The sequence below is a fragment of the Cynoglossus semilaevis genome, chromosome 5 (genome assembly GCF_000523025.1).
Source record: "Cynoglossus semilaevis isolate Cse_v1.0 chromosome 5, Cse_v1.0, whole genome shotgun sequence".
In the NCBI taxonomy this organism is placed as follows: Eukaryota; Metazoa; Chordata; class Actinopteri; order Pleuronectiformes; family Cynoglossidae; genus Cynoglossus; species Cynoglossus semilaevis.
In genome coordinates this window covers 14,659,595-14,677,299 of record NC_024311.1, presented here as the reverse complement: position 1 = coordinate 14,677,299, position 17,705 = coordinate 14,659,595, and the positions used below count along the sequence as shown (strand labels likewise).

At 40.9% G+C, this 17,705-nt stretch overlaps 1 protein-coding gene across 1 annotated transcript in view; it reads right to left on the bottom strand.

Moving 5' to 3' along the window:
- Positions 1-7,359: 7,359 nt before the first annotated feature.
- ccdc102a (coiled-coil domain containing 102A) overlaps positions 7,360-17,705 on the bottom strand; it is a 44,636-nt gene continuing 34,290 nt past the window's right edge. Inside the window, exons 6-10 of the mRNA XM_008310673.3 lie at positions 16,012-16,128; positions 15,649-15,858; positions 10,397-10,567; positions 10,206-10,309; positions 7,360-8,759 (exon numbers count right to left, since the gene is read on the bottom strand). Of these exons, the coding sequence (XP_008308895.1) occupies positions 8,624-8,759; positions 10,206-10,309; positions 10,397-10,567; positions 15,649-15,858; positions 16,012-16,128 (738 nt within the window). The 3' untranslated portion in view covers positions 7,360-8,623. The remainder of the gene's footprint in view (positions 8,760-10,205; positions 10,310-10,396; positions 10,568-15,648; positions 15,859-16,011; positions 16,129-17,705) is intronic.

Genomic DNA, 17,705 nt, shown 5'->3' with positions numbered 1-17,705 from the left:
CCCAGCACAGTCTAGTCTGGTCCAGTTTGGTCCAGTCCAGTCCAGTCCACTTCAGTCCGTCCTAGCTCAGTCTAGAATAGTCTAGTCTAGTCCAGTCCAGTCCAGTCCAGTCCAGTCAACGTCACTGTCTGTGAATGAAACAAAAATTGGAACAGTAAACTCAGCCAGACGGTCCAAAGGATGCAGGGAGTGAACACGCCCAGCTGTGACCAATCCTGGACCCCGAACCACCAGTGAGACGGTAAGGAACATTCTCGAAAGAAGTGAGACACAATACCATCTGACTCTGTGTTTGCAGCTCACTCCAAACTGTGGAACAAGTGATGAGAAGCAGTTCAGCTTCACAGAGCCTCATAAAAGACCCGTCTCTGAGTGTCACCTTGACACTAGAAAGACAGAAGACAGAAACACCAAGACAAAATGAAGAGAGGAGAAGACGAAGCTTTAATTCAAAAAACATGAAAGTAAGTAGAAAAGTAGAAAATGTGGGGACAGAGGGATGGATTTACACCGAGATGTTTCATAAGAATATCTGCAGCTGCACGATCAAAGTATCTGGAATCAATGGCTGTTAAGAAACAAGAGGAAGAGGCGGGGGCTGAAGACCAAGAACAAAAGGTGTGTGTGTGTGAGAGAGAGACAGAGGGAGAGAGAGAGAGAGAGAGAGATAAAGGTAGTGTTGTTTGTTACTGAACCATGTTGAAGGTGTTTCGTCCATGATGTTTGGTTCAAAACAAGAAAAATCAAAGATGACTCAGAGACCTCTGTCCAGAGGGTTTATATTTCCCCCCCAGGTGAAGGTTTTACGTTAGCTAACATCGTACACAGATTATATTAAGACCTGTTTACATGAGATTTGATCACTCATAATTAACACTGGCTCTGAACATGACATAAAAAAACCTAATCTATTCCTTTAATTAAGACAGGACACTAGAAAACCCTGGTTTAATTAGCTATCTAGGTTGTGCGAAAAGGCCCAGTGGGCAAATCTGTGTCTCAACAAATTGAATCCTCATCTAGGAATGCAATCACACAGGCTATAAAATTTCATCACTGTCATCGGATACACTGGGATCCTGACATCCATCCGTTAATAGACGTTGGCACGTTCAATGAAAACGTCGTAGTAGATTAGATTAGCTTACTGCCGCTGCCTGCCGCGTTGTACGAAGATGAAGGATCGTCTCTCTTTCTCTACGCTCTTTCTAACACCAAACATCCGCCCAGAAAACTCTGCCCTTTACAGATTTTAGGAGGTCACCTCAGAGAGCAGGTTGTGTTCCACGTTTCCCCCCCGTCCTCACATTAGCCAACCAGCTCCTGACTGTAAAAAGGAAAGCGTCATCGACACAAACAAGAGAGAGATAAATCTCGTATACGACTCCCTCCATTAAAACTACGCTGCTGCTCACTACAGTATAATCATCGGGCTACATTTCTAGATGTTTGCTCTGAGCCTCGGAAGCTCCATCGAGCCATTAGCTCCACCAACCCCGCCCACCGTCCATACACAGCCTCCCTCACCTTCTAGCACCCTCCGAGCTCCTTTAAACGTTGCCTCGGTCCCACGTGCGTGAGTATGGTGATGTTTTTATCTATCTGTTTATTTCTCTCTGTTATGGACCAGCTGAACGGGCCAATCAGCTCCATCTGTTACTGCTGAGGCCGAGAGCTGCTCTAATAGGCTGGGACTCCCTCTCTTTTCTTCCACAGGGCAGTGGACAAACAAAGTGAAACCAGACCAAGGATGCTCATTAATGACTGACTCACAAAAAATGTTTTTTCTCGTCTCGTCCAGCTGCTCATTTTAGGGTTCTCCACATGAAATAATCTGCATTCTCCTCGTCTTTCTCTGCAAAGTCAAAGCAGACTGTCCGCATCGAGGTAAATCCATGCTGGGTTTGGTGAACACAGAGAACGGGTAAACTTTTTTGAAAAGCAATAATTCAAAAGCTTCCGGAAGGAAAAGAAAAGTTGTCATTTCCCTGTGGTTAATTGAGGGAACAGGTGGATGTGACTGAATTGTGAATAGTCTGAATAGTCAATGCTAAAGTCACGCCCTAATGTGATGCAACCATGTATTTTGTAGACATTCAGTTCTGTATAATTCAATATGTTTGAATCACACATTTTTGCGTAGAATTTAGCAAATGATAATTTTGGAATTGACTTCAACAAAATCAGTTGTTCTGCACCACTCTCATTTGTACTTCAGCCACTCCAAACCCGTTGACAAACTCTATTTACGTCCATGAAGACAAAGTGCAATTCTTTAGTCTTGCTTCATTCGTCTTTGTCTACACACTCAAAGTAAAACTGCTCATGTTTTTAAACCCTAACGTTTTATTTTGGACAGTTACATAAGAAAAAATACGCTTCATTCGTCTTTGTCTCATTTTGGACAGTTACATAAGAAAAAATAAACAACCAAATATGCGAACAGCCAACGGGACAATTCGAGGGGAATGTACTGTAAGACTGCACAGTACAACTCTGTCCTCCGGATCGGGATGACAAAGAGCCAGGAGGTAGAGCTTCAGTTAAAGGTGGCTTTTGTCTGCCTTTATTCAATTTGCCGCCGTTGTGTTTTCCACAGTGGAAAATAAACTTTCACAGCGAAAGTGGAGGAAAAAAAAAAGCCAAGAATGATTAAAAACAAGTCCTTTTAGTTTTTCTCTGCTCACAAACAGCCCAGTGCCAGTGGTAATGACCTGTGTGTGCCTGTGTGTGAGTCAGGATCATTTATTGGCCTTGTTCATGTGCAGCCAAGCTGAAATTGGTTTATTACAAAAGAGACAGACAGCAATTTAAGGCAATAAAACCAGTGGAAAAGGCAGGAGGAGACAGCTACAGTCGATGCCGGCCACAATTCAATTATTTTACAGAAAACAACACATTTTCACATGGTTTGTGTTTCGTACTGAAACAAATATAGGACACGCGCGCACACTCCAAAGACACACACACAAGGAGATCCAGCGATCGCTGTGAAATAATTATCCCAGGGATCAATGTAATGTTCTGCCTTCCTGCTGTCAGCCATTACTGCTCTAATGAGAAAGACAGTGGGAAAATTTACATAATGAACTAGGCTCTGAGCTCCGTGCAGACACGAACACACACACGAACACCACTGTGGACAACAGACACACACATCTAACGCCACACACATGGCCTCAGTACATTACAGCCTGCTTAGCCGACACTATTCAGAATCATCTCCTCTACTGTGCACAGGGGATGATGCTGAACATTAACACACACACAGCTAACAGCCTGGGCGTGTGTGTGTGTGTGTGTGGATGTGTGTTTGGTGATGGCTGTCATCCCCAGGGCTCCATAGGAGACTTGTACAAGTTTGCATGTCCGACACCGGTGTGGCTGTAAAGCATGTGAAGCCCAGTGTGGTGCAGCTGAAGGACTGAACCTTCGTCTGATCACGGACTTTAAACAGTGATCTTTACTGTTGAGTTGTTGAGGTTTTGGAACATTAAGGGTATTCTTGTAAATTCCTCGACTGAGCCCAGGTCTAGACCTCTTTGGTTTGGTATTCTGTACTTGGTTTTGTGAAAAATCTAATTTTGCTCTCGCTTGCAATTTGTGTTTCAATTTGTCCCTTTTCAAAGATAGATTAGAAAAGGCAGAATTAATTTGAAATTAATGATTGTTCTGTTGCAGCCCTAGGTGGCAGTGATGGGTAAAAAAAATATCTTTGGGATCAGTTTTTTTTGTGTTTGAGAAAATGTTTTATAATATATGTATAACTATATATGTACTTACATAGCTAAATATATATTGAAATATATACCCATATAGATAAATATATATATATTTAGATTTATAAAACAAATATAAATATTATATATAAAATATATATCTATATTATATAGATAAATATATATCTAAATATATATATATAGATATATATTTAGATATATCGATAAATAGATATACATAAACTATAAAACATTTGTGTTTGGTCCAGCAGGCAGTGAGATTTATAACCTCTGCTGTAGATCGACAGCCAGAGATAACAATGTGAGAATGGACAAAGTGTCCCCATGTCCAGCTGCCATGTCCTGACTCTGTTACTGTCCTGTCTTACACCAAGGTGAGACAACATGCTTCCTGTGAGGTCTACTGTCAACCTAAACGTCCTCATATTTCCCGCCTGAGCAGACTCAAAGTTGTGTTAATGATCTGTGTCACTGATGCAGCTTTTACATGTCTGGGCTTCAGTCTAAGACTCAGTAATAATAGTGATCGAGGAAGGAAGAGTGAGTCGGCCTCCACTCCACACCCCCATCATTCCACCCACTTCACCTCCTTCACCACCTGCTGTGTGTTTGGAGTCAGGCTGAGCCTCCAGTCTCATTACTGTGTCGACTCAGTGCAGCAAACCACCGTCTGTGTGTGTGTGTGCAATACTGGTTTAGATGTACTTGTGGGGTCAATGTTTTGGAAGAATCCCATTGTTGTGTGGACGCTGTTCTTCTGGGGACATTTTAAACAGCATCGCCAAGTTAGGAGAACATTTTGAGAATCAAGATTAGGTTTGAAGTTAGGATTAAAATAAGTGTCAAAGTTTAGATTAGGCATATGTTATATCACAGTTACGGACCAGAGGCTAGAGAATCAATTATCTGTATGTGAAATGCTCACGAAACAAGCAAGTGTGTGTGGATGTGTCTATGTCTAAGGCTCCTCTGGTCTTTGATTTTCTTCTTCTTCTTCTTCTTCTTCTTCTCTCCCCGTCAGTAATTACAGTCATTATTCTGCCTATTACTTCACCTACAGTTACAGGATATCTTTAAAAAAAAAAATCTAATTACAGGGACTAAGTCTGCAAATTACTTCCTACAGTAATATTTTATTCATAAGGTTTCCCTGATAGGGGGCATGTGAGAGCTGCAGCCAATCACAGCTGATACCTGGTCAAAGGTGAAAGGTGAAGCACACGCAGACACCTACAGGTGGTCAGTGAAGGCATCTTGGTCCAAGAAAGACCAAGAAATAAGGTCGAAGATTTACTACCCGAAGAGCTGTTGTCGAATATTGTTTTTGTAACTAACTTTAGTTTTTATTTAAAAGGCAAAATAATTATCTGGAGTTTAATTTCCGGTCGTCCACATCGAGTGAAATTCAGACTGAATGGCTGAGTCTGGTGATGCCGACAGAGTGTTGGCTGTTAATTTACTCCTGCAGAGCTGAATCACAGCCACCGCTGCAGCTCCAGCTGTCGAACACATTTAGAAGTGGGACAAAGTCGTGAGCCAAATTAAAGAAAACAACTTCCTGTCGAGTCTTTTATAAAGCACACAGCTAAACAGAATTGGAAAAAATATTTTCTAAAACCCTGGTGTTGTGGAGGAGGAAGAAAGAACAAGAGAGAAGAAATCCTGGATGTGGAAGTCAGGCATGGACGGATAATAATGTGGAATAATAAATGATTCCACTTCGTTTGAATCAACGCTAAACACTCATTTAGAGGAACAGAGGCGATAAAGCACAACTCGGGGGAGGAAGCTGTGTGTGAGTGATGACAGACGGTGTTTCACCAGATGCCGTTTCCTCAGTCACATTGTCATTAATTGTTTTAATGTTTTTCTGGTTGAAGTTCACCTTTTATAAATATTTTGAATAGTGAAGTTGCATATGTCCTACATGAAAAGTAAGAAATGAACAAACCCACCTTATCCCACCTCCAAACCACCAAAAAAATGCCCGAAAAAACTGTAACCTATAGCATGAGGATTAAAACCCTACAAAATGTTGCCAAAATAACTGATAAAAATTAATAATAATAAATGGAATATAATGATTCTATTTAAAATGTTTTTAACTACTTTAAACAAGTCTGTGCATATCAAAATATTATATTTTAAAAGGAGAAAATATGTTTTTAATATATGTATTTCTATTCATATATGTACTTATATAGCTAAGTATATATTGAAATATATACATATACATATCTATATATATGTATATATACATTTAGCCTAGAACAATATAAAATACTGAGAAGAGGAAAAAATGAAGAGAAATTAAGTTTTTGCATTATATTTGCAGAATATATATTTAAATTTACCTTGTGGTTGAACCTGGAATTTCTGTCTCGCTTCATTTATTTCATCATCTTTTCTGCAATTATTTATATTTCATCTTTCACTGATCCTCCTTTTTTTCGTCACCCTTTCATGTTTCTCTTCAGTGTAGTAATGGTAAACTGGCAGAATATTGTAATCACAAAGTACCAGACTGTTCCAGTTTCTTTTCATCTTAAAAAGCATCACATCAAAAAAAAAAAAAAAAAAAAAAGGGGGGGGGGGGTTTGAATGACTTAACAATAAAATGAATTCCATTTGTGGAAAAAAAACCCCAAAAATTATTATTTGAGGACTTTGAACAAGAACTGATTGAATCGCTCTAAAAATTTAAATCCATATTTTATAGCAGATACTTGTGTTAATTTGTTGATTTTGTTATTAGACCTTGGCAAAAAAAAAAATCATAATGTTCAAAGCCACGCAGTTAGAAACCACGACCTCAGAAAAACAAATTTCACACTGTCCCTCAGTCTCAGGCTGGGGTTGGTTTCTACTCTACATGTTTTTCACTGGTAGCCTTGAGAGGAAATCTTTTCTCAACTGACTTTGAACGTGGAATCCCGGGGATTCAACTCCTTCTATGACTCAAAACTCTAAGACTTGTAACCTGATGAAAACTGATTGTCTGAGTGACTGAGACTCGCTCTTGAAACCAAGGAAACGAAACATCTTTGGAGACTTTGGATTGTGAAACGAACCCTTCGAGACTTGACCCTTGACTTGACCCTAACTATTCTTTAGTAACTCAGACTTTGAAGAAATCTCAATTCTACCTTCAACCCCCAGTAACACAACTGAGACTTCACTCAGTTCACTCACAGTTCTTCACTAGTGATGGGACCTGGACTAGAAACCACAAAGACCCTTCCTGGATTAGAAACATTTTTTAAATCCTGTAGACTCCATTTGGATTCGACTTTTTCTGTGTATTTTAGACGTTTGACTTGCTGTACACACCGAGTAACTGGATATGACTTGATATAAACTCAAACTTTGACTTTAACCCCGGAGACTTAACTTAGTGACTTGACCTTAGATTTCAAATCCTTTGGTTCTACTGAAACGTCATCTCAGATATGACTAAACCTAATCCTCAATCTAATCTGACCATAATCTCAATCTGAAGATGAACCATGATCCATCACTCAGTGGGGACCTGGTAAACCACTACAGCATGTCCAGCTACAGTGGACCTGGAACACACACATACCGGTCAATCGGTATGAAGAAGACACCCACTCTCTGGTCTTTGTATGTACACTGATGACATTTATAGAGCTAATACAAAAGCCACAGATCATTTATAAAAACTAAACCATACAAACGACAACTTAAATAGTTCAGAATCTGGAAAGGTAAAAAAAAAAAAAAAAACCTTCTCAGTCCTCGGAGGATCCAGCTGCAGAGCTGGAGACGACAGGAGAGCAGGGAGGTGGAGAACCAATTAATGTTCCACCACTGGAGCGTGGTCACAGAGGGATGTTGGCGGTTCATGATCACGAGGCGCGGCACTGTCTTTGTTCAAACCATATTTTCATAACACTGAGATGAAGCAGCGGACGTGTTCTCGAGGTCAGGGGTTCCCAACCCGTGGTCCACGGACCAGTACTTGGCTGTGGGTCATTTTGTAACGGGTCGAGATTTTTCATTCACCTTCTTCATTTAAAGATAATCAGAAAATCTTCTTTCAGACTCTGATACAAACAGCATGAAGTCGAAAAGATGTTTTATTTTGAAAAATTTTAGGATCCTCAATCATCTTTAAATGACTGGTCCAAAAACGTTCGGGGATCGCTCTGCTAGGTCACCGTCTTATAACGTGTTAAAACCTGTTTGTTTTGTCTTGTTTTATGATCGTAGACACAGGAAGATCAACCTCTGCGGCCTGGTCATTCATGCCCCTACAGGTAAAAAACATGAACTATCCCTTTAACACCTACTGCGTGGAGTAGGAAATACTGCGGTTGGCTCGATACTCGACAGTCAACGGGAGTTTTATTAGTTTGTACTAAAATGTTTCATTATTCCAGAACAGTCTGAGTGAAGACCATCCAGGAGGAATGAGTGAAACTCACTGAGATTTGTTTTTTTTTTTCTTTCGAAGAAAATTACAACATTGTAAAAAAAAATGACTAAGTATAAACATAAACATAAAACATCATCCCTGCCCATCCCGACCCAGAGGAGGACTTGGGATGTTTTTACAAGTCTCTTATCTGAAACACTTGTTTGTTTGTGTGTGTGTGTGTGTGTTTCTTGGAACTCTGAGAACTAATTATTTTGTCTTTTTTTTTTTTTTGGAACTGACTCTTTAACACCATCACTTGGTTTAACAGGCAATTCCACCAACTCTGGACTTTTCTAACTGCCTGGTGGTTAACACTGAGAAACATAAAAACATTGGAAGATGATTGCAAAGACTTGGGGGTCCATTAAAGATGGGTTTTTTTGGGGGGGGAAACACTAAACTGTTTTTTTTTTCAAATAAACTGCGTGTTTTTTTGTGTGTATCATGGGATCTGAAGCTGCAGTTCTTCCTCTTCCTCCTCATCAGCATCGCTAGCGAGGTTGTCAGGGTTTTCGGAACCGAAGCGAGCGGATCTCATCTTCCCGAACAAACCGGGATTCTGCTGCTGCCGCCGTAATCTGAGAGAGAGAGAGAGAGAGAGAGAGGGGGGATAAGTGGTGTTTGGTTGTTAGTGCCTTTAAATTAAACACACACACACAAACACACACTGAGAAAGTGCTGGAAAACGACACTGTAGATCTGCGCTGAGTGTTGTAATGGATACATCAAAGTAAAATGGAAGCCCCGGCTGCCAGTGAAACAGAAACAACACTTCATTTCCTCCGAGTGAGAAACTGACACCGACTGAATAATCCTGTCCAAACACACACTCTCGTCCCTTTGCCTTCAGTCGAGACGTCGTCCTCCTGTTAACACAGTTAAACCAAATCCTCCCCCCGTGGGTTTACTCCCACCTTTTGACTCACTCACTCACATGAACAGTTGTAAGGCCCTACAGGAGGAGTGGTTTGATCAGACAATTGCTAATTAAAAAAAAAAAGAAAACAAAAAGGTTTCCAGAGAGGAGACAGAGATTCATCACCTCGTATTAATCAGGTGGAGAAAACTGCAGTACTGCAGACTGAATCCAGAGGTCAGTAAATGATGACACTGCTTTGCGCTTTTACAACATCCTGATTTCATTGTTCTATATTTTGGTCAATATCTGAGCAAAAATCAAATTTATTCCATTCAACTTTTTTGTGGGTCAATCTCCGCTACTGCTGTCTTCAAATGCAAACGCTGCTGATGCTAACCTGTAGCTCACTTCATTTCCCATTGAACCACTCTCATTTAGTCCTAGCCTCTCGGTGCGTCACTCTCCATTTCCGATCATATCCGAAGGCTAAAGCGCCGAAGCCTCGTTCGCGACAGAAACAAAGATATCTGTTAGTCCCTGACTGTGTTGCCATGCCGACAGGGCTGACAGAGAGGCAACAACATTGTCGTTTTGCGTCGCCATGGTAACCAGCCACCAGCAGCTCAGACATTGGTTGGAGGCGTAACGACACCAAGAGAATAAAGAGAGAAGATGTGAAAGAGCAGGAAAAAAAAAAGCTGCGAGTGCGTGATTGAGTAAACACACGTTCACACATATATGTGTGTTTCCTGTTTCTGAACATAGTGTCTCTTATAGTAGAGAGTATTATGTGTACTTATATTTATCTATATCATTACATGGGTATTAGTAAGGAAAACAACTCTAGTCTTATTGTACCGCAAAAGGGAAGATTATATATATAAATATATATACACATGTACATATATACACACATATACTTGTAGTATATATATGTACATATATTTGTATACAAATATATGTACATATATACACAAATATATATAAGTAAAGTAAAATATATGTATATATATTTACATATATATTTATATATATGTAAATATATATTTACATATATATTTATATACTTTAGATTTGTTATTCTAGCACAGTGTAATCACCATTGTAGAAAGAATAATGTGTGCATATCTGTGTGTGTATTTGTGTGTGTGTGTGTGTACCTTACCTTGACTGTAAGTGTTCCAGCTGTACCTGCAGGTTCTCCGTCTGCTCCACCTGTTCATCCAGAGACCTCTGCAGCTTCCTGGTCTGGTTGTGAGACTCGTCCAACTAAACAAATACACACACACACACAGGTAAACACACTCGCCAACAGCAACCAGTGTCAGAGAACAAATCAACAGTCCCGTCTCCCACCTCGTCCTCAGCTTGTCCCAGCTCTTTCTTCAGCTCCTCCACCCTGAGTCGTAGCTTCTTGACTTCCGTCTCGTGACTCTCCACCCTGCGGTTGGCGTGGGCCAGCTCGGCCGTCTTCTCCTGATACTGCTTCTTCAGTTTGGCGTGAATGTGGCGGAGGTCGCCCAGCTCCTGATAAGGCAGCAGACAGACAGGTGGTGAGATGAGAGTCCATGTCCACTCCTCGTTTATTCATGAAAACATTAATAATCCCTGATGAACTGAACGGTTGAATATTGACATTTGGTGGGAACTCTTTACTGCAATATCCTGATGACATTTGTGTGCAGTGAGGCTGAAAACTAATTCATCATCGTGACAGAAAAGGTGGCTGATATATAAGGTCTCATGTGGGACGGAAAGCTGGGTGAAAAATGCAGCTTAAATGTTGTCACTGCATCGAGTCAAAGACGGAGTCACTGCAGCGGCACTGCAGGGAACAAAGTCCACAGGGATTAAAACTCTTCAGTCTCTGAGCTGCAGACCTTAAAGAAAGCAGAAAAATCATTCTCCTCTCTCATAGATTTTTATATAAAAAGAAAACTGAGCTCAGTCAGTAAAAAGTTCAAGGAAAAAATGTTAGAATTTGAACTAACACATGTTGAGACAAAACTCTCAGGATCTCAAACACCTTTTTCATTTTCTCTGTGTGCAGTGATGGAGCTGTGTGGCCTTTAGTTCAATAGGGTTTTAAAACCACAGAAAATGAACATTTTAAATCAAAGCAAACGTTGGTTTTTTTGACCAAATGGAACAGAAACAGGTTCTGATCCACCTCCATCTGCATCCAATGTTTAAATATATACATATACATACATACATACATACATAAATACATACATATATACATATATGTATATATATATATATGCTTTGACTAGCACAGATAGATATACATGTATGTATATATATATATATATATTAATACATGATGGAATTATTAAAATGAAAAAATGTCAAGAAAAATATTATTCTAAATTGAAACACACACTTGCAGTTGAGAATGTATCTTAAGGTCAAGGTCAACGACATGCTGTAACACATTTTGGTCATTTTGAGCATGCGATAAAAACTGTAATCTGACTGTTTATGTATGTATATATATATACTGTTAATACACACATATATACACACACACATATATAAGTCATTTCGTGGCGAAGGCGACGTCTGACCCAACAAGAAGCTCTTCTCCACAGGTCTGACTTCACGGCGGTTGAGGAAGTGTGCACGCAGAGCTAATGGACTTATCAATAATGTACCGTTGTCACTCACTGCACTTTCATCCTCACTCTGATGCCGTACACTCACTTCTCCCTTTCCCTGCGCCGTCTCACTCCTAATGGCTCCCCAGACAGAGCGGCTTCCAAGAAGCTGCTCAGAATTTATACGACCGTGGACGCTCATCTACAGGAACAATAAAAAGCCAAACCCACCACCAGGAATGAGAAATGCCCTTTACTGCCCTATTTATATCTGCAGCATTATGTCATCATTATCCATCACATATATACAGATATATATATGCAGTACTTGGACAACTTGGACAAAGAATGTCTCTGTGCCCTGAAAGCATAGTTTGGGGTCATATAAGAACATTATTTTTTTTTACCCACAATGCACCACTGTGTCTCTTTAAGTTGGCGATTATAGTTTGAGACATAAAGTCTAAATATTGTCCAGAGGACCATCCCTCCATCCATTATCTACCCTTTACCCCCTCTGCTGGGTCGCTTTGTTTCCCCCAGTGGACATCTGGAGGTGATGCACTAGCCTCGCTAGTGCTAATGCAAGAATGCTGACTAGTACATAAGATATATGTGTACAATGATTTACACGTCACAATATTTTAGATTGATGCTAATAACACACCATACGTCATGTTTTTTGCTTTCGTTCAAGTTGAGACGAGAAACGAGCGTCATCGCGGCTACCGGTAGCAACGCTAACATTCGTTACGTCGAGACGCAACAATGTTTTAATGGAGAACATTGACTTGCAAATGTTGAAATGATGTACATATATATATACATAGATACAGTATATAATGGTAAAAAAGGTCATGCTTTGACTAGTAAGATATAATTTTTGTTCTTGCATCAGATTGTAATTTTGTATCAGCACCATTTGAATTTCATTTCTGTTTTCATTTCGTTGAGTCGAGTTGTATCTGTGGAATCCGTCTGACAGAGATGTGATGAATGAGTTTTCGACTTTCGGCCTCGGCCAGCAGTAGTTCAGGGCTGGAACCTCAGTGTTCCCACACTTTCAGAAGACGGTGTGTGATTAATGTGAAAGAGAGGAGGGGGAGGAGGAGGGGTGTGTGTGTGTGTGTGTGTGTTTGTGTTTCTTAGTGGAACAGATGTAGTGGCAGACTTCAGGGTCTCTCCAGTCAAGGAGAAACATTTAACAGACAGCACGGCTCTGCTTCTCCGTCTCTTCATCTCCTTCCTCACACACACAAAAAACACACAAACACACACACTCTCACACACACACACACACTGTTTTTTTTTGTGTTCAGTGAGCATTTCACATAGATGTCACACTTTTCATCACCCATAACTACAACCTTAACTATCATAAATATATGCCTAATCCTAATCCCTTCACTCTAATCTGAATCTAATCCGACTCGGCTAGATGAATCTTGAATTCACAAAATACTCTCTCACTCTGTGCGTACCTGTGAAATGTCCTCATGAGGACAGTTTTTATTTTTTATGTTTTTTTTTTAAATTAGTATTTTGGTCTTCAGACCATTTTGTCAAAATGTCTTCTTGCATTTTTCTCTTTTTCTGGAGGGGCTGACGAGGGTGTTATTTTGCTATTTTGCCGTCTCTGACATTTTCTTGGTAATTTTAACTTTTTTTTTTGATGCTCTCCCAAATATAAATATTTAATCAAAACACAGCCTCTCCGTGACCGAACAAATGTGATCATTATGAGATCTGAGGGAAAAAAAAGCCCAAGTGTGTGATCAAATTCTCTTAAGTAACAATAGAACATTGTTGATGATCCATCACTAAAAAAAAACTCACTCAGTGCTACGTTCTCCAGCTCCAAAGTCACCTGAGGTCGTCTCCTCCAAACAGCTCTCGTCAACCCTGAATCTCTCCATTAGAACCTCAGGGTGCTAACGTTCCTCAGAAAGTTGTGAAAAATCTCTCCTCCTCCACATTAGGTTCTCTTTTGCCATGGAAATCTTTAAAACCAATTTGTAATCCAAGCCTTATCTCTTTAATCTGAGGCCTAATCCCGATGCTCTCCGATCGTGTCACTGGTTTTAAGGTCTTATTTGTTTCTTTAGCTTCGTCTTATCTCTTGACTCGTTTCCAGAGCCTTTTGTTCTCGTCAAATCCTGTTGAAGACAATGATTTCTTGCAAAGGTCACAAATATAGGACGGCTTCAAAATCCACGCACGGCAGAGAAATCTGGACGATGTATAAAGTTTTGGCATTTGAACACTTTTTTGTAACAATTCTACACTTTTCTGAAAACAATATATTTTGTTTAAATGCAATATTTATTTACATACAAAGGCAATAAACACTTATTCAAATGTAATGTAAAATTATTTTCTTCTCTACTGAAGTCCAAACACTTTGTTGTTGTTTCCATCAGAGAATTCCTTCGTTGTAGAATTCTAAGGGAACGTTCTTTACACCGGTTCCAAACCTGCGTCTCTGCCTCATCCAAGAATTAAATCAAGTTCCTATTTATGTTTGTGTAAATATTTGAGGACTCTCTATTTTTAATTTTGTTTTTACGATTTCTGACTTGTAGAGCGCTGACATCTACAGGTGAAAACAAACCAACGAGAACGAAGAGAAGCAGCGTCTCTGTCCGCTGCTCTTCACTCCGTCGTCCTGCGTCTCAGTATCTTTACCTTCCTCTTCCTTCTGCCTCTGAGCTAACCTGTCCTGTTATTGTTCAGTATTCAGCATGTGTGTGTGTGTGTGTGTGTTTGTGTGTTGCTAATTGCGGCATTAAATAAACCTGAGAGCTTCATAATTAACCCCTGTGGGGTTGGAGGGTAATGGAGCCATTTACATCGACAAAACACTTACGACCAATGTTCTCCAAGCTGCACAGCCGCCCTGCTGTCAGGCAGAGCAACACACACACACACAAACACACACACACACACACACGCACACAACAATCAAAACAAATGTACCTATAAAATCTAGGTGTGAACATCACTGTCATAAAAATATACAGACGATAAAAAATACACAGATGAGAGTGATTCAAGTGATCAGGGAGTATAAGTCGCACCTTTCAGCTAGAGTGCCCCTAGTGGCTGTCAGTGTGAAAAAAACAAAAGTGGACATTTTCAGTGGTACAGGCGTTGCAGATAAGTGTGCTCAAGCCTAGAGTGCCCTCTAGTGGCTGTCAGTGTAAAAATTACGAATGGGAAATGATATATTTTAATATATATAAGTCGCACCTGAGTATAAGTCACAAACCCAGGATGATATAACGTGTGACTTATAGTGCGGAAAATACGGTATGATGCGGTTATGGTTCTTGCTTTTGTCAAGCAAAGAGACGTTCAAATTTTCAGCCTATAAACAATAAACCCTTAACCTTGTTGGAGGAACTGAACTCCACCAGTTTCATATCTGCATTCACTGAACCCTTCGGTGATGGCCAAGCGGGGGGGGGGACGTGTCATCACGAATCAAATGAGTCGTGTGTGTGTCTCGTCCTCCGCTGAACCCCTGGGGTTCGACTGAACCCAGGTTAAGAACCACTGCCCTCGCCTATAAACCCTGTAAACTAGGCTTAAAGTCAGCTGTGGAAAGATGGAAGAAATGTACCGCTGTGTGTGTGTGTGTGTGCGTGTGTGTTATAGCTAGGACTGACAGCCTGATTGCAGTCTGTGTGCAGCGTTAAATCCGTGTTATTGATCCGGACAAAGAAGAGAAAGAGTAAAAGCCATGAAGACCCTGCGTGGACACTGGGCTGATTGATGGTGGGATTCTCTTCAACTGCAGACAGAGCTTTGGGCAACGGTAGCACCGAGCAGATTAATGGTCGCTGTCACACTGTCACACACACACGCGCATACTAACACTCACACTTGTACTGACAGAGGAAGAAAAATCTCCACGGAGAAGGACGTGGGATTCTATTCCCCGAACGTACAGTGTACAGAGTGTTCTCCGTCCTGTTCTAGTTCTTCTTCTACAGAACGTCTGCTCACCTTGTTCCTCTCAAACAGCTCGCTCTGAATGGCCTTCAGGTCTGTGTCCAGAGCAGATGCGGCCTGCCGACGCTTCTTGGCCAGCTGCTCCTCCAGGTCTTCCACCTGAGCTCGCAGTTTTTTGTTGTCCCTCTCCAAAGCCAGTTTCTCTGTCTCCAAGCGCTCACGGCGCCCCCACTCTGCAGCGTTCTCCACCTGCAGCCTCTCCATCTGAAGGTGAAGACAGAATAAAGAAACAGTGAAAAGAAGGCGTCGGCTGCACTCATCTACTGGGTCAGGCCACGTATGAGCATAACTGAAGCTGAGCTCAGTGATAGCTCAAATTTAGAGTTTGAATTCAAACGCTTTAATTCAACTCTTCACCTCAGCTCGCAGCTCCGCCAGTTTCTTGTCCATACTGGTCCGTGCTCCCAGCTCGTCCTCCAGGTCCTCAGATATACGACCCAGTTCATCCTGGTGCATTTCCTTCAGCAGGTTGAGCTGGAGAGTGAGGAAAACGTTTCATGAATATCACTTTTACTGTCGAGGAAGACAACGTTTCATGAATATCACTTTTACTGTAGTGTATCCAAAACAGATAATAAATAAAAATACAGTGAACCATGTGTAAAGAAAAGGTCAAAGGTCAAAGGCCAAAGTTACAGTGAAATACTTAGTTCTATAAAAACAAGTTCACGTCTCTGTTGTTTAGTATCACACTGATGATTCGATGTCCTTTCATACTGTAGGACACATGCGTCAAACTCAGGCCCGGGGACCAAATCTGGCCCACAGTGTAATTATATTTGGCCCGCGAGATCATATCAAAAGTGTACTGAAGTTGGCCCACTGTGATGTTCAGTTTGACGGCTCCTGCTGTAGGTGAAAGTCCCGACCAGTGAGAGAGCTGAGAGATCACGCAGCGACAGTGAGGTGTAACATTAATCTTGGTTTGTAGGAGTTCAGTCCCAAACAGATCAACTCGTATTGTTCTTTTCATCAAACTGTATTTTCTCTGCAGAGACAGTGACATTTACAACATTAGGTGTTGTTTGTCACCTTCACTCAAGAACAAACATTTGTCCAGACCTTTCTCTGGCTCAGTGGTTTTTCAAATCTGACTTTGTGAGTCTCAGGGAGCAAAAAAAGAAAAGAAAAAAACTGATTTTGGAATTTGTGAAAATGATAAAGAAGATAAAAGCCAAAAAGAAGGAGGAGCAGAGGGTAAAAGTAGGAAGTTGGCCAAGAGCTTAAGACTCACAGACAAAAGACCTTGACAAGGTCAAAACCTGTTTCACGTCACGTCTAAGGTCTGAAATCCAGATCTTTATTTTTGAGACTTGAAAAACAACCGGATCAAATAAAAAGCAACAACTCAATGCTCAGAGATCTCATCATTAATCTTTTTTGTAGGACTTTCGTTCGGACTTGCTTGTGTTTTGCACCTCAGACAAACATTCAGAGACTTTGGACTCACCCTTCCCTCCCCTCCCCCGTCCTCGTCCCTCCTCCCTCCCAACTGTGGACATTTCTTCACAGCTTTTCCACCGTTTCCACCTTCAGCTCCTCTGACCTACACCTGTCACGTCCACTGCTTCACTGTGTTGTGATGGTTTCATTAAACAGATTTTTTTTTCTGAATCCACTTTGCCCCTGTCCTGTGTCTGCAGGGCTTTACTGCCCTCAAGTGGAGAACCATTGTTCATCCAAGCGAGAGCTGAAGCTGGGAAACAACATGAATCTTCTACTGCTGTAATGTTGTTCAGTGTCACTGGACGACACCGGTGGTTAATTTAAAGAGAACAACTAAACGAATTCTGCATTTTTCTGACCCGAATCACAGGAAACTAAGATTCGGCAGAGGGACAACCTTCTTGTTGTAAAGCAGGAGCAGTAATCGCAGTCTCCACTGTACGGACCACTCTTGGCCGTTTAGGTCAGTTCATACTAGCTTTGTTATTTTGACAATATTTGGGTATAACTTTAAAGTACGGTTTTGTAACCTTCAAATATTTCCCAATTGGGTTTTACAGCTTTTCAGCCTTTTGACCAAGACTGCAAACATATTTTCTACAATT